At 41.5% G+C, this 26208-nt stretch overlaps 1 protein-coding gene across 8 annotated transcripts in view; it reads left to right on the forward strand.

Annotated features, from left to right (window-relative positions):
* mpdz (multiple PDZ domain crumbs cell polarity complex component) overlaps positions 1 to 14187 on the forward strand; it is a 57548-nt gene extending 43361 nt beyond the window's left edge. For 7 of the 8 annotated variants that reach the window (XM_078164389.1, XM_078164391.1, XM_033609959.2 and 4 more), the window contains 15 exons: positions 250 to 318; positions 1749 to 1844; positions 1931 to 2005; positions 2151 to 2346; positions 2433 to 2578; positions 3280 to 3363; positions 4402 to 4595; positions 7875 to 8022; positions 8129 to 8215; positions 9175 to 9271; positions 9359 to 9522; positions 10347 to 10451; positions 10744 to 10838; positions 10936 to 11059; positions 11143 to 14187. In XM_078164389.1, coding sequence (XP_078020515.1) covers positions 250 to 318; positions 1749 to 1844; positions 1931 to 2005; positions 2151 to 2346; positions 2433 to 2578; positions 3280 to 3363; positions 4402 to 4595; positions 7875 to 8022; positions 8129 to 8215; positions 9175 to 9271; positions 9359 to 9522; positions 10347 to 10451; positions 10744 to 10838; positions 10936 to 11059; positions 11143 to 11289 — 1827 coding nt within the window. In that variant the 3' untranslated portion in view covers positions 11290 to 14187. The remainder of the gene's footprint in view (positions 1 to 249; positions 319 to 1748; positions 1845 to 1930; positions 2006 to 2150; positions 2347 to 2432; positions 2579 to 3279; positions 3364 to 4401; positions 4596 to 7874; positions 8023 to 8128; positions 8216 to 9174; positions 9272 to 9358; positions 9523 to 10346; positions 10452 to 10743; positions 10839 to 10935; positions 11060 to 11142) is intronic. The other variant, XM_033609958.2, reaches the window with a different exon arrangement.
* The last annotated feature ends 12021 nt before the right edge of the window (positions 14188 to 26208 follow it).

Genomic DNA, 26208 nt, shown 5'->3' on the forward strand with positions numbered 1-26208 from the left:
CTTTGACTCTACCCTTGTGTAATTAGGTTTTTACGCTGTGTCATGCTACTGAATTGTTTACATGTATGTTTGCTCCTAAAAGTCTTTTTGTGTGGTCCTGGAGTTCCCAACCTCCCATGCCTGTGTGCAACTCCCAAGACAACCAGAAACCACAATCACACTCGGCACTGTACTCCTACTGACCGACAGACACGAACACAAGTTTGTTTACTTCATATTGTACCAACTATTACTACTGTTTCCTCACAGATAGAAACAACTGCTGCTAATGGCGACGCCGAAACGTCAAAATATGTGCATCACAGCATAAAGCTGAAGGTGAGATACACTGGACCACCCAATACACATGCATAGGACAACCCTGTTCCTTTCAAATACCAAAATAAAGATAATAATAGAGCGGAAGTCTTGGAAGCAACGCCATAATGAGGAAGGTAGACACAAAAAAGTTAATGGAGTATGACAGAGAAAGAGAAAGGGAGCATATAGGAGCAGTCGAGTCTGACAAGCTGCCAGGGAAGAGAAAAAAGACAGAAAATTGTCAAATAAAAACAGCGCTTAAACAATTCAACACGTGAATGGGAGAAGAGCAGTTCCAAAGGGACATAAAGGCTCAGTTCACCCAAATAATAAAAAGAGGAACAGATTTTTACCCCTTGTGGTGTCTATTTTATAGCCTGGAGATGTTTTCAGGTTTATTTGCCAAATTTTTATATACTTTATATACTTTATTACGTGTCAAGCATTGACAAATATCCCTACCAGAGAAAAGTTCCTACTAAAAACCGCTCTACAGTAAAGTGAATGGATTCTTGAGAGATTGTTTTGAATGTCATTCTTTGACCACCAATAATAGCATCCATTCAGCTCCGTCATGTTGCAAAGATCTCACTGTAAGGATATCACAAAACCAACCATCCATCCATCCATCCATCCATTTTCATCCGCTTATCCAAGGCCGGGTCGCATGGGCAGCAGGCCAAGCAAAGCGCCTCAGACATCCCTCTCCCTAGCAGCTCTTTCCAGCCCCTCCTGGGGGACCCCAAGGCATTCCCAGGTCAGATGAGATATGTAATCACTCCAGTGTGCTCTGGGTCTGCCCCGGGGCCTCCTATCAGTGGCACGTGCCCCAAACACCTCCAGCGGGAGGTGCCCAGGAGGCATCCTGATCAGATGCCCGAACCACCTCAGCTGAACCCTTTCGACGCGAAGGAGCAGCGGCTCCACTCCGAGCTCCCTCTGGATGTCCGAGCTCCTCACCCTATCTCTAAGGCTAAGTCCAGCCAGGACGGAGGAAACTAATTTTGGCAGCTTGTATCTCATTCTTTTGGTCACTACCCAGAGCTCATGACCATAGGTGTGGGTTGGGATGTAGATGAACCAGTAAATCGAAAGCTTCGGCTTCCAGATCAGCTCCCTCTGTATCTCAAAACCTTACCCATTAAACTGAAAACATCATCACCACATACAACAAGAGATCATTTGTGATTCCATTGAACTGACCCTTCAAGAAAATACCCCACTAGGAACAAACGATCAGAGGTGTGATGGATCTAAGGTGAAGCTGGGGCTTATTATCTTTCTGGAAACAACTGTCATCAGTAATACTGGTTTTTGCTAACTGGAGGTGCTCTTTTATTACACAGTAGCACATGTTAAAGCTATATCTGTCAGTCTGCATGCTATGTTCGGATGCACCGTACCAAAAGGTACCAATTTAAATCCCATCTATGCCCTTGCTTCGATAGGAGGACGGAGGACTTGGCATCACCTTTGTGGAGGGGAACACTGAGACTGGAGTTGAGATTCAGAGTATATCTGAAGTGAAAGGACACACGGGCAAAGTATGCACTGTATTATATACTGCAGCTAATGGTTTGTGTACATTATAAAGTTGGTTGCTAACAAAACTGTGATCTGCCGTGTGCAGGAGTGCTGCATGAAACCAGGGGACAAACTGTTAGCTGTGAATGGTGAATCAGTGCTCGGCTACACTGTGAAAAAGGTACAGTGTCACTGTAATCATCATATGATATCTCATATAAAGACAAGTATCTGCTTAAATTTTCTTCTTTGTAAGAATTACGTAGAAAGCAACACTAGTCACGATGTAAAGCTGGAGTCTGATTAGTAATCCTACTGTGTTTTAGGTCAATTCTCTACTGAGAAAAGCCAAAGGTCCAGTGAAGCTAACGTTCTCTACAAATGAGACCCCCTCCTCCTTCTCCTTTCCCCAGTCATCCAGCCAAGATGGGGACTGCTCGGATGACGCCCTTGCCAGCCTACCTAGCATGCCTGTTGCTGCCACAGCTACCCTGAGTCAACCAGAGCCGGACGCAGTTGCTGGTAAGACCATTTAAAGACGTTTTACTTCTTATTCAGGAAGATAAACAATGGATCAATCGGCTTACTCTATGCTTCCTCTGTTTTAGGTCCGAGCCGCTCATCCACCCCTTCCACTCTGGCTTGTGACCCTGCGACCTGTCCCATCATCCCCGGCTGTGAAACTACCATTGACATCTCCAAGGGCCGCACGGGCTTGGGGCTCAGCATCGTGGGAGGCTGTGACACCCTGCTGGTAGGGACTGAAAATAATATGGACTACAGTCTGCTAATGAGGCTGTATCTGACTTTTCTATAACTCATTTAACGATACAAATAAGGTTATTAAATGTAAAAAGTATTTGCACTTCTTCACAATCTGAAATATACTTTAATCTTGTAATAACTTTAAAAAGTTACATGACTGTACTTCTAAGTTACCAACCAACGTGCCACCCACTGAGAATCTTTGGTGGTGGTGCAACCCAGGTTGGAAATAGCCATGGCGGCTCAGGAATGTAGGAAATGATGTTGTCACAGCCTTCCTCCTCCTCCCGTCCTCTCCTCGGCCCATCTATTCTGTCTGCTCAGTCAGGCTTGGGGGAGCAGCTCTTTGTCTGGCCTCGGCCGCAGCAGACAATATCCAGCCCAGGAATGTAACCTCTGAACCCCAAATGACACTCACACTGGAGCGCAGAGAAAGCACACTGGAAGTCAGGGAACATACACTCACAGAATGAGAATCCAAAATAACGTCAGTCTGCTGTCAAATGCAAAATTTTTTAAATCGTTCTCTCCTTTAATACAGTCTGTATTTTCCCTCCACTATTTGCTGTCCTGTTTCCCTCTCATTTCCTCCAAATAAATCATCACGTCTCTCATTTCGTCTGTCAGTTCCCGTTCACCTTCTCCTCCTGCTCTGGACTTATTTACTGTCTTTTTTCTCCGTCTCTCCAGGGGGCCATCATTATCCATGAAGTTTATGAAGAAGGGGCAGCCTCGAAAGATGGCAGGCTTTGGGCAGGAGACCAAATCCTAGAGGTGCGGTGCAGTATAATGAGCATCTCACATGACCTAGATTAAAAAGAGGCTGAACGCATTGCAATAACTGAGACGTGGCTGCCTGAGGAGACATAACATCAAAGCTTTGGCTCCCAGGTTCAGTCGAGTATCATACAGTGTGATAAATATGTTGATATATGTCTCACATATATAAAAGTTATGTCATTATCTGGCAACAAAACACTCAAACCAAAAGACTTATTGCTGTTTGTGAGTGATTCCCAGAAAAAAAGTCAGAGGAAAGCACCAACTAGTATGAACCCTGTACGTATTATGTGGAGAGTAAGTTAAGTATCCCAGCTCAACTTGGATTTGCCCTCTATCTGACCTTATGCTTTGTCACAGAGGGAGGGCAGGGGTGGAGCCCAGGAGTTTTGTTATGGTAGCTCAAATCAGTAGACCTGAATCAGAGGCACACATGCATGCACGCACACATACACACACCCTTATGACTTAATTGCCCTCTGCTATTCATTTCTGTCCCTGAGCCAAGCCGTTGTGTTTAGAAAACAGGGTCAGAGAGGAAAAGTGAAAAGAGCGGTTTCCCAGTCCACAGCAGTGCCATTAGCTGCGATGGGAAAAATCCTTTGCATGTCCATGGCAGAAGCTAATGGGCTATTTCCCCCGCTTTAATGTGGTAAAAGAAGTTTCAACATCAACTGACCACTCAAGGGTCTCACAGACTTTTGTGGGAAGGCTGCTTCCCTCTAGTTAGATTTTAGTGTTGTAATATTTTTATATTATGATCCAGTGTTCAGATAGCTCAGCAGTTTGGGTTTCTAAAGAAGAAATGTGACCTCAGTGGGTAGGGGAAAATTCTGCTTTAGCGTTAAATTAGGCTGTTAGCACTTTTTACAGCCCTCTGCTGCATTCATTTTATATTTGAGACGGAAGGAAAGGGCTTTGCTGTTTTGCAGAATGCCCTAAAATGGAAATTGGCCCAAACATTTCTGTTTTTATACATTTAAAATGAACCTCAGATAAAGTGTATACTAACCTCCTTCTCTCTCGTCACAGGTGAACGGCATCGACCTGCGCGCAGCCAGTCATGACGAAGCCATCAATGTGCTGCGGCAGACACCGCAGAGAGTGCGTCTGACGGTCTTCAGGGACGAGACGCAGTACAAGGAGGAAGATCTGTGGGACTCGTTCACTGTGGAGCTTCACAAGCAGCCTGGCCAGGGCCTGGGCCTGAGCATCGTAGGGAGGAGGTGACAGACATTTGTTATTAGTAATACTGCATAATGTTGAGCATGGAGTTTATCATTACGCTGCTTTTGGGGGTCACAAAAAAAAGGTAGCATATTAGGAAGCTTGGTAAACCCTCATGTACAATTAATAGTACAAGTAGAAATAAATAGCTCAGGCATTAGAGCAAATAAACCCCAAAAGTGGGACTACAGGTATAAATAAGTAGATATAGAATGGTATCGGTAATATAATGAGCATCAATAGCAAATAATCTGAGAGTCAGCACAGTTTGACAGTAACTGTATGATCTTTTTTTTTTTTTTTAATGCAGATCACGGGATCAGAGGTAATCATTTTTAAAAGGCTTGTATATTTAGACAGGGTGTAGTATATAGAGAGTTAGATGATAGAGAGCTTATTCACACTTAAAACACAGCAGGCTTAAAAAAGGAGTTTTGAGATGTTCCAACAGATAATAAACCGCAACTGTATAGTCATGACTTGCTACTCTGTATTTGTTTTTGGGCCTTGTGCTTATGGAGCCCTCAGCACAACTAGGTGTAATTAAAATAGTAAAGTATTATATTTGGTGTTAACCTGTAGATATTAGGGGTGGGATTCACCATAGGATCCATGGTACAGTATTATTACGATGCAAATATGTTGCGATGAGCTGAGTATTGAGATAAAATATGGTGCGATATATTGTGATTTATTACCTTTTTCAACTCTGAATTATGTCCCCAAAGGAAAACTCCGTTTTACCTAACAAAATAGAGTCTTCAGTCTGTTTATCTCATTTAAGCCATTTTTTTACAACAGAAAACTGTATCTGTAGGACTGAAAAAGCAACTGATTATATTTTTCGAGTAGGCTGACTAAAGTTTTCTTTGAATTTTAATATTAATAATTCATATAATTAAAAAAATCAATACTTGGCACAATACAATATTGCCACACAAAAATGTTATTGAATGAGTCGAAGAATCGATACAGCATAGTATCGATTCTTCGACTCATTCTCATAAACACAATATCTCAAAAACACCTTCAGGATTTTTAATTTGTTTTTGTTTTTTTTAAATTTGGCACAAATGTCCATTTGGACTCAAGGATGAGCTGATTAGAATTTGGTGGTTTAAGGTTTAAGGTCTAAGGTCAAGGTCACTGTGACCTCACATGACATGTTTTTGGCCATAACTCACACTCAACAGTCAACATACACTAATTATGACAAAATTTTACAAAAATAACTAGTAGTGTAAAATAATTAAGTGATGGCATGCTATATCAAAAAGGTCAAAGGTCAGCTTCACTGGGACATTATGATATTCCGGAAAAAACACTTTTCTGGCCATTATTCAACATCGTAATTCTGGAAGTGGAGGGGAGACCTTTGGTCAGATTGAATTGGTGACACTAATTTTGGGTTTCCACCATTAAACTGTACTGATTGCAGAGATCGTCTGTGCCGCCGGGGGGAAGATATATGCGAGGCATTCATGTTTTCACAGACATGGATGCAAACTGTAACTGCAACTTGACTGGTTTGCACCAGGCATAGCTAATTCTTTTTTTTTTTTTTTAAATTATTTATTTATTTTTTTAGCATCAGTAAAATAAGCACAATAGAAAAAAACACTCTGTACTGTCACAGTTAACTGTGAAACATCACAACAAAATGATGTCTATAAATCTTATTTTATGGTTGAATAATTGTTTTTTTGCCTGGCTGGGCGGCTCATTTCTAGCGGCACTAGCAGTGATCATGACTGCGGTGTGTTGCCAGTGACTGTTGGCTGTATCTGGGAATGTTACTGCTTTTTGTTCCCATTAGACCCGTGACTGAAGATTTACACGAGTCTTACAAGGAACGTGGGCTGACAAATTGTAGCCCGTCTTACATAAACTTAACTCAGGCTTCTATTCTCGATGGAGCATTTATGGGTTAAGACTCATGTGGGACAAGGTCTGCTGGTCCACATGCTGACAGTTTTTAACAGTCAGGTGTGTAGAGAGTGGTGATTGATCTCACCTCTGGGATAACCCTCAGGAATGGCTGCAGACCACACGTGCATATGCACTGCTGATTATATGTGTGTATAAGTGTTTGGGTTTGTCCAAGTGTGCAAATGTTTGTGCATTACAAAAAAGAAAAATACAAAATTCAGTAACATCTGAGCCAGCTGCAGGGTAAAAGTTGGGGTCATGGGTTGAACAGCTTGGACAGCAGTATGTAGACCAACTTTAAATGCAGTTGTAAATCTTTGCCTCTGTCAGAGCGGTTTTGCTGCACAAGTGGAAAAAACAACTGCAAAGTTCAGTAGGATGGAAAAGGCAGCAACATAACAGACAACCTAAAATCCTGGGCTAAAACGGAAAGTGCAAGCTAGCAGTTAGTGGTGAGGAGCTGTGACAGCCAAGTGTCTCTGGCACTGGGGATTGTATGATCAAGTTGCCTTGCTTCACAGCTTCTGCTCGTGGTAGTTTTATCCACGTGGAGATTTGCACTTCGGACATGCAAGGCCAACAGCGGAGATGTGCTTTTTGGAAACACACAGGTCTCTGCAGTTAACTTAATTTCCCAGAGGTCAGTGCTCAGAGCTAGCGCAGATTTTGGGACTGTTAGCTTTAGACAAACAAGGGCATGCTGTATTTTCCTGTGACAACACCAAATGGTTCGTGAAAGGATGTTTTTAAGCTTGGGTTTACCACTCACTGCTTTTTTGGCAGATAATAGAGCCTCAAAACCTAAACTGGGTCAAAAGGGGGGAAAGCCTTGGAGAGGCTGAGGAGGGACAAGCAGGTGGCAGTCACTATAGCTGGCTGTGGTAGGTGTAGACACCCGTCAGTCAAGCAAACAAGCCTCAACACATGCCTTTCATAAAGGCGTCATATCTCCTTAGCATCTTTTTGGTGAAAGATGATTCTTAGAACTCTCGCCAATATGCTTTTTAGAGGACATGAAGTAAGTGTGAGTCAGGTGAAGTCATTAAAAGAAGTGTTTTCCAAGCTTCTCACTTTTGTGTCTGACTGCAACATGTTCACAGTAAGCATACGCTGGATTCAAGATGGAAAACACATCTTTTGAGGGCACCGTTGGGGGGTAAACACACTCTTTGCTATTAAATATTCCATCTTAGCAGCTGTTTGTCTGCCGCTTCCCAAGAAGCACAAGCCACATTTGTGCAGAGGTCCACTGGAAAAATGTGAAAGTGCTGAATCAAAAGAACTCAGCAGTATGATACAGTTAAGGTGAACTGCTATTTCACGGTTATTTCTTTGAACTGTCCTACCAGGAATGACACGGGGGTGTTTGTGTCCGACATTGTGAAAGGAGGTTTGGTTGACACTGATGGCCGACTCATGCAGGGCGACCAGATCCTGTCAGTCAATGGTGAGGATGTCAGGTCGACTACACAGGAAGCCATGGCTGCACTACTCAAGGTACATCTATCGCACTGGCCCTCAGAAGGACATAGTTAGTGAATGGCACATCTGCTTTAAACTGCCTTGGATGACTATATTAAAAATAACGTACCTTGTGTTTTAGTGCTGCGTGGGGCCTATAAAAATGGAAGTAGGGAGGTTTAAGGCAGGCCCCTTCCACTCGGAAAGAAGGCTGTCTCAAAGTAGTCAGGTACTGTGATTTCATATCTTTGAAAGATAACATTTAAAGGGATAGATCAGATCTTTTGAAGTGGGGTTGTATTAGGTACTGATCCATAGTCAGTGTATTACCTGCAGTAAATGTCAGTCAGCATGCCCCCAGTTTGGAGAGGTACCACCACATAAGCACATAAGGTACTGCTTAGGAGGGTCGGCAACAAAATGTATTTTAGCCATCTATAAAATTCAATATCACTTTAAGTGTATGCTATATTTAGAATATTTGCAGCTCTTCACCTTGCCATCTGACAACGATTTCCGACGGGGAACTGAAGCTGTTATGTCGCTCTCCTCAAAGCCAGACTCCATTGAGAAAACTAGTAATTTAACATCACTGAACACAGGAGCTGCTGGGCTACTGCTGCCTCGATCGGTGAGTTTGTTTGTGTTATTCTGTGACTTTGGCATTTAAAGTTGTCAGATCAGATTCACCAGAGTCACACAATAACATGTACAAACTAACTGATCGTGGCAGTGGTAGCCCAGCAGCTCCTGTGTTCAGGGAGCTAAAATTACTCATTTTCTCAATAGAGTTTGGTGGCTTTGACAAGAGCATTGATGGGAAACTGAAGCTGTTAATGGCTTCCCTGCCAGTAAGGGCTGTCTGCAGCAATGTAAAGCAGTGAAAATATTTTCAATATAGCATACACTTAAACTGTAACTGATTTTTTTGGGTGGCTAAAATGCGTTTTGATTCTGCCTCTCTCTACAGCAGTGCATTCTTTAGCTTCCGTGTCAGTACTCCTGCCGTTTTCTCAAACTAGGGGCGTGCCAAGCAACATCTCCTGTATGTAATACCCTGAATATGGATAAGTACCTCATACAACCCCACTTTGAAAAATCCAAACTATCCCTTTAATGTCTAATTGAAAATACACTGACAAATCAACAAAACAAAGGAAGAACCGACACTGAATGTCTTTGTTTCAGATGAGTGAATCAGGCAGCACCAAGGTGGCCTCTCAGTCATGCTTGGACTCTGGGAACCTTCCCAGTGATCCCGAAAAACGAAGTAGGAGTCCTGATGGTAAGTGATATTAATTCATAACAACACACACACACACACACAAAAAATGGTGGCCAAAGCATTGTATAATTTTGCACGTCTTTACAGCTCCGGAGCAGCAGGACACCAGAACAGTTGAGTTCACGAAAGGTCCCAATGATTCTTTGGGGATCAGTATAGCAGGGGGTGTGGGCAGCCCTTTGGGTGATATCCCCATCTTTATCGCCATGATGAATCCTGTCGGCCTGGCCGCTCAGACCCAGAAGCTCAAGGTACCAGATTTACACCTCCCTCTCAGTAACCTTTACTCAGCGACCAGCAGAATACAAAACTAAGAATTTGCATGCCAGTAATTCTTGTGTGGGATTTAATGTGAATCTTAATTATGTACGGTGATCGTATTCCCACTCACTTTACTCAGTTTGTGGCTCCCAAAGGTCAAGAGCTGACAGCCTTAAGCAGTGACCTTCGCAGTTAAATGACAGAGAAACTGACAATTGTAGCTCTGTCTGACACAGACCGGAGGAGGACAATAGCCATTGCAAACACGGATAATAAATCTCCCACTCCTACATTCAGATCAGTGAGCCAACATAAGAGCTCACTGAAATGAATAGGGGCAAATCTTGAATAGTATATTCATGCTGCTTTATCTTTTTTCAGCCAGAGTGAGAGATGAGAACGCAACATAATGAAATTACTCAACTGAATAGTTTTGCTTTTGTGTGGCGTGGTGAATTAAATTTTCAAATAGTATCAGCCACATCCTGTTATCATGCAGAGACTTCTGTCAAGTAACACTGAAATCATAGAAATCACTTAACAGCACTTCTGCACAGTTCTAAAAAGCGGTATCCTTGTTGTGATACATATTCATACCAGTTTGAGGGAATAAGAAAACATTTGAGTGTTCATTCTACAAAATAGGTCACAGAGCAAAGTTTTGTCATATTTCCATTGTTGTTAACATTGTTTCCAACCCAAACACTGATGTGTCATAAACATGGAAAAAACAGCTTCACTGCTGAATGTGCCAAGTTGTTTTTTTCCCCTCTCATGCATCCTTTTAAATTGTGCTAAACTCTCACTTTTCCAGATCGGGGACCGCATTGTCAGTATCTGTGGGACCTCTGCTGAAGGCATGACCCACTCACAGGCTGTCACTCTGCTCAAGAACGCCACAGGCACAATACAGCTGCAGGTCTCAAACCACACACACACACACACACACACACACACTTGTTCTCTCACCCTCTCTGCTCTAATTAGATAAACCTACAGACACAGTTAGATAATCTCCAGTTAAATACGTTCTTTATTCTTTATCTGCGTACAAAGTTTCCACCTGAAAAGAACAGTCGAAAGCTACGAGCGGCAGACTTTGAAGTACTATAAAACTCTCTCATGCAGCACTGCCACTATGCTATCAGTCTTTATCTTGCAAGTCTGTCAATAAAAAAATAAAGTGTGTGTATGTTTTAATGCGTCTGTAGGTGGTAGCGGGCGGCGACACCACCGTGACGGGTCCCTCTCAGGAGCAGGCAGCTGCAAGTCTGACACCCAGCTGCATCTTCCAGGATGACCTCGGGTATGAACTAGTTATTACACAGGAAGACGATTTTGCTATGTTGTAAAAGCAGGTGCAACCAAACTGTCTTTCTGAATTGTATCCATGTTTCCATCAGCCCACCTCAGTATAAGACCATAAATCTTGAAAGAGGACCAGACGGACTGGGTTTCAGTATAGTCGGAGGGTATGGCAGCCCCCATGGAGACTTGCCCATCTATGTTAAAACTGTTTTTGGAAAGGTAATTGGCAAATTTCTTCATTTAACATTTGCAGAATTAACAAATTGCCTGGTGTTAATGAAACTCTATTTGCACGTGTTCAGGGAGCAGCAGCAGAGGACGGACGCCTGAAGCGAGGGGACCAGATAATGGCGGTTAACGGGCAGACCCTGGAGGGCGTCACTCATGAAGAAGCTGTCGGCATCCTGAAGAGGACCAAAGGAACTGTCACGCTCACTGTGCTTTCATAGACTCACAATTGCACAAATTTATCTTCACTACTTTTCCAAAACTTCTTATCACACCCAAAGTTAATCCACTTCTATAACGACAAACTTTAAAATAGCAACACACCTCGCAGGTGTGATGTCGTGTCTAGCGGTAGAAGTCGAACCTGCAATATTTCGCAACTGGAAGATTGTGTGAAAGTCAGCAGATGTTCATCTGTGAAAATATGCACACTGAAATAGGAACAACTATTTACTGATAATCATGAAGAAGTTTATTGCTCAATGTAACTTTGAACACTGTGATGCAGTAGAGTCTGCAGTAAGTAGACTCATGTATGTCGTGATAACTAAAGCTAAAAGAGCTTTTCACTGTCACCTCAATTGCTCTCAAAATAATATGTAGAGTAGAAATGAAGTATGAATTTATAGTTTGCCATACAGTTTTAATTTGTTGTTACATGAATCTCCAAGAGGTTGTAAATAGAAGGATAGTATGATGTGTTCACACCAAATGTTAAGCAAGTTTTTCGTGCAGCGACATCACATACAAACTTAATGCAGAAACATGAATAGACAGGAGTTTGTGCTGGGCAACGCAAATGACGTGATGAGAACATGCAAAATTTGGGTATTTGCACAAGCTGAAATTTTTAAACTTACACAAGAAATTTGCATGATGCAATGATGCAAAAGCCTACTAGGGGTGAGATCTTGTTGAAATTTTCCTGACATGAAATGGAGAACAAACTTAGTGTTGCCGTCTGTTGGCACCCACTCTACCACTCAATGTCAGGACCTTACAGAGACAGAAAAGAGCTTGAAGATAAAGTGGGATTTATACTTGTGTGTCAGCTCTATGCAGAGCTTATGCCATTGTAAGCATTTATACTTTCTATGATGTGCTGTAAAGTTTAGTTGATTCAAAACACACATTAAACATGGCTTAGTAGAGACAATTTCAAACACAAGTACACAAATCAGCTTCACTATAACTTGCGGCATTCACAGACAAAGCACTTGTCTTTATCTGGACACTTTTTCCCCAGAAATACAACATGCTAATGTTTTTAGCACAAGCCTATGGCATTTTACATTGTATAAATTAGCCCAGTGGCTAGCGGACTTTTCCCATGGGAAGCCAGGGACAACAGCAACATTTAACAAAGATAACGTTACAAAGTTTGGCTCCATTACAACTCTCAAGGTTCACCAACAAAACAACTGTCTTATACTAAATGCGCTTTCCAAACAAATGTACCACGCTAACAATATCAGCACAATCCTATGGCTTGACAAGCCGAGATTTCCTCTACTCATATGAAGCCAGGATAAATCACACACAAGACTTAAAATGCTACTTCTGTGGAGGCTTCATTGTATTCACACATTTATTGTTTCTTATCTGTGAAAGCAAAGTAAATAAAAGCTTCGTTTCGACTAAGGGAAATGGTTTCAGCTTACAAAAATAGACAGGAGGTCTGCCTCGCTGTGACGTGTAGTTACATTTCTGGGGAGATGCACATCGTAGGATACGGCATAGGTACTGTGTCTACGTCAATGCAGACCTACACCGTAGTTACGGAGTTGATTGGACTCGAAAGTATAAATCCTGCTGAAGTGAGTGAAGCCGTGGGACTACTCATGCTAATGCTCTAAGTAGCCTAATTAGAGTTGTTTCGTGATTGTTCAACTATTGGTTTTACTTAAGTACGAACCAAGTTGGCCGTTAGCTGCCTTCCCCAGTTAGTAGCACAAATGTTAGCACAACTCTTGAGGGCGAATTTGCCATTTGTGAAACAGCCCAAAAAACACTCCAGCAGTCATATTCAGGGAGTAGTGTGAGGTGAAACTTTGCTTTGTGTTTTGTGTGAACACATCATTAGCTATCTCATCTGACTTACATTCCATTGCTCTGGATTGAAGTATTCACTGAACATAGTGATTCAAGTATTTTGCGGTTTCCTGTATTGAAATGAATGGACTATAAGATCATTATTTACACAAGTATTTTACAACAGAGAGAACCCTAGAGCAATATCAGAATATTTCTACAGAGGAGAGGCCTATTTTTCAAGGTTCTTTACAGTCTGGGGTCCACTTATAGGGGTGACCTCCCAATAAATTCAGAGCATGAAACAGCATGAAAACACCTGTGAGGCAATTAACAGATTAGCAGAATTTAACTAATGGCTATATTAGCTGATAATAGCATTATTCGTCTTTTATATTGCACTGCTGTTGGCAATTCATCATGCTGATTTTCCTAAAAGGTTGATGCTACTGTAACTGGTGTTAATCAACTTATCATGAAGTCACTGTTGTTTTAGCAGAAGTGGCCAATAGAGCATTTTGAAATGCTGCTGGCCAGAAGTCTGATATTGTAAATACACAGAAAGATGTGAAATCCTTAAACGAAGAAGCGTGCTTTGAGTGCACATTTGACGAGATGAGGAACTGTGTGTGCGTGAGTGTGTGTGTGTGTGTGTGTGTGTGTGTGTGTGTGTGAGACCAACTCACTGAAATATAGTGCTGCTAAAGCCGATATGTAAGGTATTATGTCAGTATTTGGATTTTTTTTTTTTTTTTTTTTTTTTTTTTTCTCAAGTATTAAGTAATGTGCACAGAGAAGCAAACGACCTGCTATCTATGTTGGAGTGGATGAATGGTTCTTCTGAAGTGTTTAACTTGTCAAATGATTCTATAAAGGACCTGAGCTCATATCGACCTTACTGTTTACCCAAAACAAAGTCATGGAGTGTGTAGTTTCTGAAGCCATTAGGCATGTGTTGTGTGGTCTAGTTTATGGGGGAGTTGTCTGTTCTCTGTCTTATCACCTTAAATATGTTTCTCTAGCACTGTCAATGTGACAGTATTGAATCTATTCACACTGAATTAAATAAAAGTGACCTTTGGATTCAATCGCCTTTGCATTTTCATAAATAAATCCACCCAGAAAACTGCAGAGTGACGATAAACTTAAATATAAAGATATAATGTTATTAAATGAATAATAGCCGAGCATGATGAAACGCAGGGCAGCTCTCCAAGTGCGCTAGCTGTTACTCAATCTAACTGCTCCTCACTGAACGCTTGGGTTATTGTACAGTATATACATCACATCTGCCATACATCACATGAATACATTTTCCAACCAGGTGATAAAAGCAATTCACTGTTGCAGGAGGTCACATTTAAATGAGAGGCAAATGGTTGAAAGTCAGAAGCTCAAACGTGTTGAAATTAAATGCAAAAAGATTTATAGATATGGGATGATATGGAACAGCACATGTGGACTTGCTTGAATAGACTCTCTGTTGTCACTTGAGACTCAGTAAAGCCCGGATAGAGAGAGCCGGAGCGCTCCATTAAAATATGGCATCCCATCTGTCTGTACACTGGCAAGCACAGCTGCTTCACAGCCTGTCACACCGTTTCTGTGGAGTCCTGTACTTGAAGTTCATTTCTTAAGTCGCTTTACAGCAAACATGTGGGCTACCAATTAATCACATGAGTCACGCAGGACCTCTGAGGCCCTTTGTCTAATGAAGCCTGGGGTCGGTTCAGATTCAGTGGGCTGTAAGAGTAACACTCTTTTATAGTAGAAGTATATTGCCAACTGTTGGGTGACTTCTTCACCCCGAGGTCAACACAGTTAGCCACAGCTGCTGCTAGCTAAACTGCAAGGTTGCTACCGCCAGCACTCGACAGCTGAGCTTGCCTCAAGCACCTGTTGTTTTAATGGTCCCGGTGGGTTTAAAGGTTACCCAGCCTCCCTCCAGGTTCAGGAGACGCTGGTTGGTTTACACAAGACTTGTCCGTACAAGCCTTTTAGAAGTGAGATCAGATGTTGCCACTGCGTCACGCTTGGCTTGAATGTGGGCAGATGGTGTAAAGTTTCAATGGCGCCAAACCTAAATCGCTTTAGAGATTGTGTTATCAAGATGTCAATCAGGCCTCTATGTGCATTTTTATGGAATCTGACCATGAACAAGACTTCTATCTGGACCTCATAAACAGGAGTTATAACAAAGACACTTTTCATGCCCTGTTCCATGCAAAATGTCAACTCCATAACTAAAGCATCTGACCCACAGCTGTAGATTCAGCCTGTGAGATGACTTTGTTCCACTCGTTCAAACATTTCAGAGCTTTCTATCATCATGACTCATGCTAGCTCCACACTGGCTATCAAGAAGTTAAGCAAACAGAAACCTTTAGTTGATGAGTGGGCCATCTATGACTCAGCAAACAGGCCAAACCGGATACCACCATCCTAGTTCAACTGCTGAAAGGGGTTTTGCTCAATTGCTTTGATTATCAGAGGGCAAATAAAGGAGGTAACATTTTTTTAATCGTGACAGTGTCAAAGTATGTTTTGTTCTGGCTTGAAACAGTGAATTTCTTTGACAAATGTGGCCAAGAACTGGTACTAAGCATGCAATTTTTGTCACTATCCAGAGTCTTTGATCTACCAAATCTAACTGTAGGCTATACCCATTCGCAGTAAATGTCATTTCCTTGACTCAAGTTTTTCTGATGGAAGAGTGCGTCAGTCTTAAACTGACAAGAATGGACCTGACAGAAAAAGTCCCTAAATTCTGATCCTGTTCCTCCACAACTGACAGTAATTCAACTATAATTTGTAGCCATGCTAGTGGCACGGGTCAATGTCAGTCAGTTGGTCAGTCAGTCCACCACTTTGGCCCAGACTGAAATATCTCAACCACTACTGGATGGACTGCCATGTAATTTTGAACAAACTTTCATGGTTAACGGAGCATGGAGCTTAATGACTTTTGTGATCCCTTGACTTTTTGTCTAGTGCCACCAGCAGGTTGACATTTTTGGTTTTTAGTGAAACAACTATTGGATGGGTTGTCATGAAAGGATACAGATGTCCATGATGCCCAGAATACTATGACTTTGGGGATTCCTTGATTGTTCCTATATAACGCCATTAGCAGGTCAAAGTTTTCACTTGTCCCATGGAAAAAACTCTATATTTCCCTCTATAAAGAGGTATCTGCAATGTATGCACTATCTGTAGGCAACGGGACAAGATATTTGTATTGAAGTCTGACCAATTATGTTTGAGCGGCAGGTAAACAGTTTGACGCATTGGCCGTAATGCAATCTCAGAACACATCGGCTATCGTCTAGAGATTTATTTATAGAGGTTTATATTAGCCTTTAAAAAAATCTGTATTCATATGCAAATACCTGTTTATAAAGATTGACCGAAATGACTGGCACATGGAAGAGGAAGTCTCGGTGGAGATATCTGCTGGCTACACTGGTTTCCTGAAATATTGGCTATTCCCCCCAGAGTCTTATTGTTCTCAGACTGACAGCCAGTGGGTTTCGAGACTGTCTCGACATCTACCTGCCAGATTGGCATCACATGTTGTAGAGACATTCATGGTCCCTAGAGGGTAAAGCTTAATGACTTTGGTGACAACCCAGTGTTTTCTCTAGCACCACCACGACAGTTACACTTTTTTGTGAAAACTCAACCATAATTGGACGGCCATGATTGTCTGTCGTTACACACATTCATGTACCCCTCCAGATGAATAGCAATCACTTTGCTGATGCTGTAACTTTTCATCTAACACCACAACCAGGTCAATTTTCTAATTTGTCCAAGACTTTGGCTTACCAAATAGAAGCTTAGTCCTTGGGTACTTAGCTTGAGAAATAGAGGGTTGCAAGTTCAAGAACTCGCATGGACCAAATACTGAGTAGGGACTGGTATGTGGAAAAATGCCAGTTTGCCTCCTCGGCACTGATGACGTGGCCTTAAGCAAGGCAGAGAACCCTAAACTAATTGGGGTCCATCCTGTGAGGCTGCCTAGCTATAGCATCTATTCAAACGTACACAATGCATATAGGTGTAACCCAGGTGGCAAATCCAAATCTTGTAGTATTCACTTGTTTGTGAATGTGTGTGAATACAGTTAGGGTTATCAACAGATTGAAAAAAAAAAAACATTCCCCTTGCAGGAATAATTAAAGAATAGCCTCTCCTTCCTCTTAAATACCTGCAAAACTAATGACATTCACCACAGCTGTACTTTGTGTTAATAGCAAACTTTAGAATGATAACATGCTAAACTAAAATGTTGAACATAGTAAACATTGTACCTAATAAACATCTACATGTTAGTATTGTCACTGTGAGTTTGCTGCCATGTTAGCATTAGTATTTAGCCATACCTGCCGTTAGTGCAGGCCTACTGAACAACCAGCTTGGCTGTAGACTATTATTCTAAATATTCCAGATGAAAAACTAGCAGCTCATAAGTCTCACAGAGGCATGTCCTCACATGACATTACAAGGAAAGTGAGTGTTTCTACAGCATCTAGTTCTTATTTGTTTTCTTACAAGTGTTAAAAACATTTTGCCACCCTCAAACCTGCCCTGACATATCAAACTGTCACAGAGAACACATACAGCTCTCTGCAGACACGCTTGGTTTAACAACATCATTCATCTCCTGACTACCTGATCTGCCTTTTGGACTCTTCGCCGTCATGGAAAAGAGTCAGACATAATCAGACATCTCCTTTACACGGTGAGTTACTTTTTGTCTTGGAGAACAGAGGGTCTCAAAAAGGTCACCTTTCAAAGCCTGCCCTCCCAATGACGTGGCCTCACGTACACAAACTGGCAAATTAAATTTCCACTGTGGCAGGGGGTGTAAAATTGCTGTTTGATGAACGCGCCACTCTGCGGGGAGACAACACCCCCCCCCCCCCACCAGCTTTGAAGGAAATAGCTGTGAAAAAATATTTCTGAGGCAAGCCTTTGACCTTTCTGCACGTTGACTCTGTCGCCCTAAGTCTTTACTTAGCTGTCAAAAAGATTAGCACATCACAGGCGCACACAATCCTCGGCATTGTTTGAGTCAGCAGACACTAGTTGCTCTTTAACAGTTCTTCCTCTTGACACAGCGATGGCGTAACTGCAGATAAATTGGGTGGAGATTGTTGGTGACAACAGAATCTATCTGGAGACAAACATGTCAGACGAACATCACCCTCTTGAATTAATGTATTGTGAATTTGTGTCATTAAATGACTAATAAACATTGGAATGCGAGGAAGCAGCTCATTATGCCAGGTTCTTGTTTATGTGATTAGTATGTGTGATTAACTTTTAGATTTGATTCAACTTTATTGAAGGTTTAATGATAACCACAGACAATGGGAAATGAGGCCAAACCTTGAGGGAAAATTACCTAATACTGATTAACAACAACTGGGAGTGTGGAATTATTGCTAGTAGAATGAATAAGGAACAAGAATGAAAACCTTTTGCATGACAAATTTCATCCAGCGCTGCGTATATGGTGTTTTCATTTGTTTACTCTAGTTTTACATACCTCACTCTGGTGTCCTGTTTCCAGAACAAACAACAAGATATATAACTACGCTCCTTTATTTAGATGCTAACAATTATATTTTTCAGAGTAAACAGTCAAGACACAAACAAACACATACTTTCCTTCTTCTCCATAACCCCAAATTATGCCAGAGTCATACTTTGCGAGCAGGAAGCTGGATGTTATCATGATTTACAGTGTGTTCATTTCAAGGAGCTCAGCTCAGCACACACTCATGCATTCTTGTTAAAATAAAGCTGGGAGTTAACCAAAGCTGCGATGACATCATGCAAGATCGGATTTCCTCCTCACCTTTGGCGTGTTTGCACAAAGTGGAGTGTGAGGGCTGAGGCTGCTGTTTACACAGACAACAGAGCACATGTTCAGCGAGGGAACACCAAACACTGACATTAAATGTTTGGTGTTTAGCCCTAAAGTGCAGTTATTACATGTTAGCAATACAAACAGTCGAGTCAGCTCAGACTTAACAACACAGCAGACAGGTCGGGTTTTTAATGGCCCCATCTCATGCAGTAAACTACACTCTCTGATAACAGGAAGCTGCCTCACCGTAAGGCCATCGCTTGTCTCAAACACACCTTGCGTGTTTCTCTTGGCATGTTTGCATTTCAGTTACAGCTTCAAATTACATCACCGCGACTGAGGCTTGATAAGGCAGAGTGTGTAATCATCGTTTTATGAGCTGTGTGCAAAGTAATGCAGTGACACAGCCGCTGGGAAATGTTTGCAGAGCTGAGGGTGGAAGAATCACCTGTTTGCCCATGAGAGGTGCACATGTCTGACCTTGTAGAAGGACGTGACTGCAGGGCTGTTGAACCAGCATTTATAGACTAAAAATACAGACATAGACCAAGGATGGCATTAAATCAAATGATGCATGCCAAATATTGTTCCCTTATCTTCATACAAACAGATTATTAATTTAATTCAACATACTATGAGAATTAAGTCCTGACCTCATGTTATTTTTTAAAGGTCATCTATACAATATTCAGAGGTTGTCAGCACATGGCTCTCAGCATGGAGGTGACTGAGCTGGCGGCTAGCAGCTAACGGTGCTAACATAGCAAGGCAACAGTGCTGACAAAGCTATCAGTGTTAACTTGGGGGTACTGGAGGGTGGGCGCTACGCTTCCTCACCACTGCCATCCAGATATCAGGGGTATGAGAGCAGTGCAGAGTGGCAGTGATTAGCTAGCCAGTGGGATACACACATGGAACTTACACACGAACACTGCTCAGGACACCGTTACCATAATATATTCCACTATATCTTTACATTGCAAATGGTTGTTTGCTGCTATATTAACGCTCAAAATACTGTACGGAGCTCTTTTAACTGAACAACATCCTATGGCCAGTCTAGCAGCTCTATGAGATTTGGGCAAGGTAACGATGAGGCATGAAAAAAGATCCAGGAGGTCAAGTCTGAGTAACAGCTTCATGGGTTTGAAGACTTTTTATCGGACACCAAACTCTGCACATTCGCTTATAATACTTTGAAATTGTAATTTGCAACCCTAGAAAGTTATCACCACTGCGGTTATTTTATCTTTCATCATGATAATAGACGGGTAAATGCTGCCATATTGAGGCTAACATACTTAAGTACGTAATCTATAATGTGCACTTTCACTTACTGATCACAGTACGTTCGCGGATAATGTTGTGATTGGACAAAAGCTAAGCCAGGTTCAACTATTTTTGGACGACTCTGTGTTTGTTTGCTGGGGCCCTCTGTGTTGGCACCCCTGTGTCATTGAACTAGCCTAATTTCACACGGGGCTAAAGTTGAACATGGCCTTAGTGTTTTAGCATGCTAACATTTGCTATTAGCATTAAACGCAAAGTACAGCTGAGGCTGATAGGAATGTCAGTTTTGCAGATGGTCATAAACCAAAGAATCTTGAACAAATTAAAATTTTGACCTGCTGGTGGTGGCGCTAGAGTACAGAAAATAAGAAAACATAGAATATAAATGTATGTATGACATTTAATGGAAATCCATCAAACATTTGTTAAGACATTTCTCTCAGAATCACAAATATCAACCTCATGGTGGCGCCTAAGAAAAAAATCAGGCAATGACCAAAGTCATTAGAATACATTGTGCTTTAACCATGAACATCTGTATCAAAATTATCCATCAAGCAGATATTGGGATATTTCATTTGATAAGTGAATATTCTGACTTGCTTGTGGTGCTAAATGAAATATAGGAGGTTCTGAAAGTTATTAAGATTCATGCTCTGGATACCATGGATATCTGCACCAAATCCATGTAATTGAAACATTTCACTAAAAAACAAAAGTGGCAACTTCATGAACATGCTAGAGGAATAAAGTAAAGGGATTACCAAATTCAGCAGGCCTCATCCTCTGGTGACCACGAAGGTCTATACAAAATGTTAAGACAACCCATCAAATATTTGTCGAGATATATCAGTGTGAACCCAAATAATGGGTAAATCTACAAGCTAACTGGAACTGTGCCAAACAACTATGGTACTGTGACATAGCAAAGATCTAGAAACACACTGCAATGTGCTTGTTCTACATTTGTTAATGGTCTGTGTTATTGACTGCCATCTCTCTGCACTGCTCGTGTAAAAACAAAGGCATCCTATTGATTTTAAAGCAGGATGGAAAAATGAGCTAGTGATGAAAGCCCATTTACGCCTCGGGCCCTCGCTGCTATTTGAGCCCATTTTCCATCTTCACTCAGCAAACCTGTCCATGCCATTACATTGAAACAAGTGTCAAATTAAATGACGGTCTATAAATAACCTTATCTCTGAGAGTAGTACTTGTTCAGGCTTTGACTTGAATGTCTTACTTTTGATTCATACCGAGCTCCCGTTAGTATTACGAGGATGACATTTTCAGAGCCCCTGTTATCTATTCCACATTTACGACCCAGGCTCTAACCCCTATTTAAGACTGGGTTACAATTGTTGTGAATTTTAAAGCGCCAAGGGGGGGAGGGTTGGGACGTATAGAAAATGGCTCTATCATATTCAAACATGTTGTCCCTGAGAGCTTTCTGCAGTCTTTGATCTGGCATGTTACCAAGTTGTTCCTTGCATGACACAACCATTATTCCACCTTAAGCGGTAATTGACGTCATACTGAACAACGGTTTGATAAAGTCGTAAAATTCCACCTGTGTGGAGTGATGTCGCAATTTTCCCTTCAAAGCCTCATGGCATATTTGCAGCTTTTGCGCTACTCTGTAATTATTATCTTATCTGTTGAGTAGCGCTGCGGTGATAGCTTGAAGATGCCAAACAATACTGGTGAGGAGTGAAGTTGGGAATGTTAGGACATTTTTGCAAGGTTGCATTTTCAGGCAGACACAATAATAGTTGGGAAAAAAAAAAAAAAAAAAAAAGGGTCTGGACCAGTCAAGTCTCCACAGTTAAAGTATGCATTGGCACCCCATGAAATATTTCAAAGGGTTGGCCAGACAGGGCAACTAGGGGTGGGTGATAAAACAAATGCACTATAAATCAGTATATTTTCAAGCAAAATATAAATTTAAACACTGATTATATTGATATAGGGTCAAGTTGAGTTTCATGACGCATACCAGTGTGCATCTCTCCTCTCTCACACTCTCCGCACAGCTCCGCCCACTCACAAGTTCTCCAGCAACACTTTTTAGAGCCTTAGTCTGAGGCGAGGCAGACCTATCTATTTCTGTAAGCTGAAACCATTTCCCTCAGTGGATACAAAGCTTTTATTTACTTTAATTTCACAGTTAAGAAACAATAAATTAAGACAATAAAGCCTCCACAAAATAGCATTTTAAGTCTTGTGTGTGATTTATCCTGGCTTCATATGAGCAGAGGAAATCTCTGCTATTCCCTAGGCTAATTTATACAATGTAAAATGCCAAAGGCTTGTGCTAATAACGTTAGCATGTTTTATTTGTTTGGAAAATGTGTTAAGTATGAGACAGTTGTTTGGTCGGTGAACATTGTGAGTTGTAATGAAGCCAAATTTTGTAACGTTACCTTTGTTAAATGTTGCTGTTGTTCCTGGCTTCATATGAGTAGAGGAAAAGATCACTAGCTGCTAGGCTAATTTATACAATGTAAAATACCATAGGCTTGTGCTAAAAACATTAGCACGTTGTATTTGTGGGGAAAATGTGTCCAGATAAAGACAAGTGCTTTGTCTGTGAATGCTGCGAGTTATAGTGAAGCCGATTTGTGTACTTGTGTTTGAAACTGTCTCTATTAAGGCAGGTTTAACGTGTGCTTAATGTGTGATTTGAATCAACTAAACTTTACAGCACTTAGCAGAAACCCCGCCACCCACTAGTGTTTTGGGGCGTAATTGTTGTGCAGCTGCATATTTTCAAACGGGGCGAGTACAGTTCCTGTCATTGCATTTTATTTTTCTCACAGTCTGTTTTTATAAAACTGCTTGTGACATCTCAAATATGTATCCAGTCAGCCTGTAAATACCGAGATATGAATTTCTGTCCACATCGGCCAGCCCTAGGGGCATCTGAAAATCATGGGGTGGCACACCAAAACTAAAATCCATAACTGAATTTCAGGAATTCGATAATGCTGTTTAAGTATATAGGCTAGTTGAAAACTACATCAATATGAGAGTTAAGGAATAGCTAGTGTCGCCACCAGACAATCAGAGATCTCCGCCTTCTGATAGTCTGGGGACACTCCTTTCTAAATTATTTCTGTATTCAGATATCTTGATGTGAGAGTTCCAGGAACTCCTGGAAATGCTCCTTGAAAATGACAATGCCAGTTGTTCCCTTACAAAAATATAGCTTAAGTTTGGAGTGTTATTTAGCCCCGTTCCTGACAAGCTATGCCAATATGGCTGGTACCATGAATGCCTAGTGTCACAAGAAACCACCACCTTCGTGCTAACTTCAAAAGTGAGTGCATCACAGCCTTTTGAAGACAGTACTAATTAGAAGGGGGGGGTGGGCAGTAACTTTCTGGTAACTTTTTGGTAACTTTCCACAATGTTTTCTTTTTATCCAACAGCAGCTTACAGATGAGTCGTTCTGTTGCCATTGCAAAAACATGACACTGCCATGACGGCACTTAAGGTGCTGCAGCCCCCCCTGCTCCTCTGCTTGATTTATGAGGGCTTCCAGTTGCCTCGAAACCACAACATGCTTAACGCAGACCTCAGCAGTGCTTTAAAACATGTTTACATGTCCCTGATCAGGTGAATATATCCCTGCGGTTCATGTCTGTTTGTGCTGTTAACCTGAATGCCTCCACTGTGCATTGTTGCTTTTACTCAAAATCACAGATGCTACATAGCTCTGTTTGCTTATCTTTTTTTTTTTAACTCCCTGAGTGAATTCCCAGCTTCAAACAGGTGTAATCATGTCCTCTAGTCATTGTAAAATCAGGCAAAGAAGGAAAAGAAACTTGTTTCCCCTGCACATGCCTTCAGCTGCTTAACAATGCAAACGAAAAGTCAAACAGGCACCCACGGGTGACTCTCAGACTGGATTCCATTGATGACTATCTGACAGTCACATTAGTAATAAGGAAAGAAATGCAACTGGGTGACAATGTTGCATGTCCTCTAAAGATAAAAATACATGCTTGTGTCTAGCTTATTCTGCAGATGCACCCAAAGGGAAAACATTTTAAAGAGCTCTTAAAGGAATCAGTTTATGCATGGCGAGACTGGCAACGACTGGAATTTTAAAATGAACACCTGTCACACCTACACAAAGTCAAAGACAATGTAAATCATAATGTAGTGTGTGTATACAGGACTATATTCTGTAGGAAAACCACTCAGCTATTTCGCAATGCTGCAAAATGCAAACACAAAAAAGCCCCACACAGTTTCTCTCAGGACCAAAAGATAATCCTGTCTGAACAATAAATGCCCTTCAGCTACTTATGAAGCAGCGTTGTCTGATTACGAGCAGATTCACTCAGCGTATGCCTGAGAGAATGTCAAAGGCAACAGAGAGCACACAAGTGTCAGCAGCCAACAAGGCGTCCATCTCGCCAAAGCTGTAGGGTATTTAAGGAAAAACTTTCCGTCAGGCTTGCATGAACCTGTTGTTCAAAGCAGACAAACTGATTTATGCGTTCCTGATATGCTGCTATGTTTATCCAGTTTCCTACTGGCAGATCATACGACAGAGGCGTCGCCATCCCTCATCGTTTGCCACAATGAAATCGAATTAGTTCGGCTAAATTGCTACCTCGCTCGGAGGATTTATTTAATGACTTCTAGGACAAATGCAGACATTGGCCCAGTCAATGCTGTTGTTGTGAAAGTAGTAAAGTCAGCACATATGTGTTTGTTGATAGGTACAGAGAGGGAGCAGCCAACAGACGTGGCTGCAGGGCCTTACAAACACTTGACATCATTAGTGGACACTTTCACATGACTTGACAGGTTTCATGTCCCTGTGGCGTGAAAATCGACACGTATTTCTTGAAAGTTTACATCCTGTTGTGTTGAAAGAAATGACACATTGTGTGAACACACTATTATTTTCTGTGCTTTGAGGATCAGTACACCAGCTTCTTCAGAATGCTTCAGGTTTTAAAAGAGGAACAAAAAATATGAACAAGATGAATCAGATCATGCCAAAGGAGCAGCCAACCTGCTGTAAATGCATGTCAAGGAATGTGATAGAGCAATTTAAATAATGGCTTGGCTTAGTGTTGTGTGAATAGAATCTGTAACGCTCATCTTATTTCATGTAAATGCAAACATTACCTTTAAGTTGAATTGAAGCATTCAAAGCCTTTCAAGGCCTTTTATTCAGCTCCTTTGAATGCTGAGGTAGAAACTTTGCAGTGATTTAACAAATGCACAGAGTAAACTAAAAGAAAATGCTCCACATTATAACAAATAACCCTCACCAAACAATTATAGTGCTACAAAATGCTATCATCTGAAGAAGGAATGTCAGCATCCCGACAACAAAAGAGAAGGCTTTTTGTAAAGCCTTGCAGTAATGCATCCATCCACCCACTGTGGGCTGTAGTGGAATCCCTGCTATGTTGCATTGCTTGCCAAGCTCCAGAGATTCCCCATGAAATTCATTTTACAACATTTAATGGAGAATAACAACTATTATATAACGAGTTGTCTTGCTTTGGTCAAAATCAGGGACTAATTTTGTTGCAAAGCTGCATAATTGCCTCGAGTTGGTTCGTGTTCTCAAGGCAGCATTTACAAGTGGACCAGATCAAATGTCTTCCACGAGAAAGCTGCTCTTGATTGGTCAGAATTTCCTTGCAGGAAAAATCCAGGAAGTAAACAACTCATTGAAGAAGAGCACACTTGCAAGATAAGTGCGCACTTTGTATTGTCACAGTGGAGGGACAACTACGCAGGTTGATTTTAGCGCTGGTCATCGTGGATTATATTGCTGTCATTGCTCATTTTAGTCAAGCATACAGTTTGGAAACGAGGCGCGGCTCCAACTAGAAAACAATGTTTTGATGCATGGGATGTGCTGAATGTGCATATTAAGGCAGTACAGGAGGAGGCGCACATTAATAAT

This window comes from Epinephelus lanceolatus, chromosome 22 (assembly GCF_041903045.1).
Source record: "Epinephelus lanceolatus isolate andai-2023 chromosome 22, ASM4190304v1, whole genome shotgun sequence".
In the NCBI taxonomy this organism is placed as follows: domain Eukaryota; kingdom Metazoa; phylum Chordata; class Actinopteri; order Perciformes; family Serranidae; genus Epinephelus; species Epinephelus lanceolatus.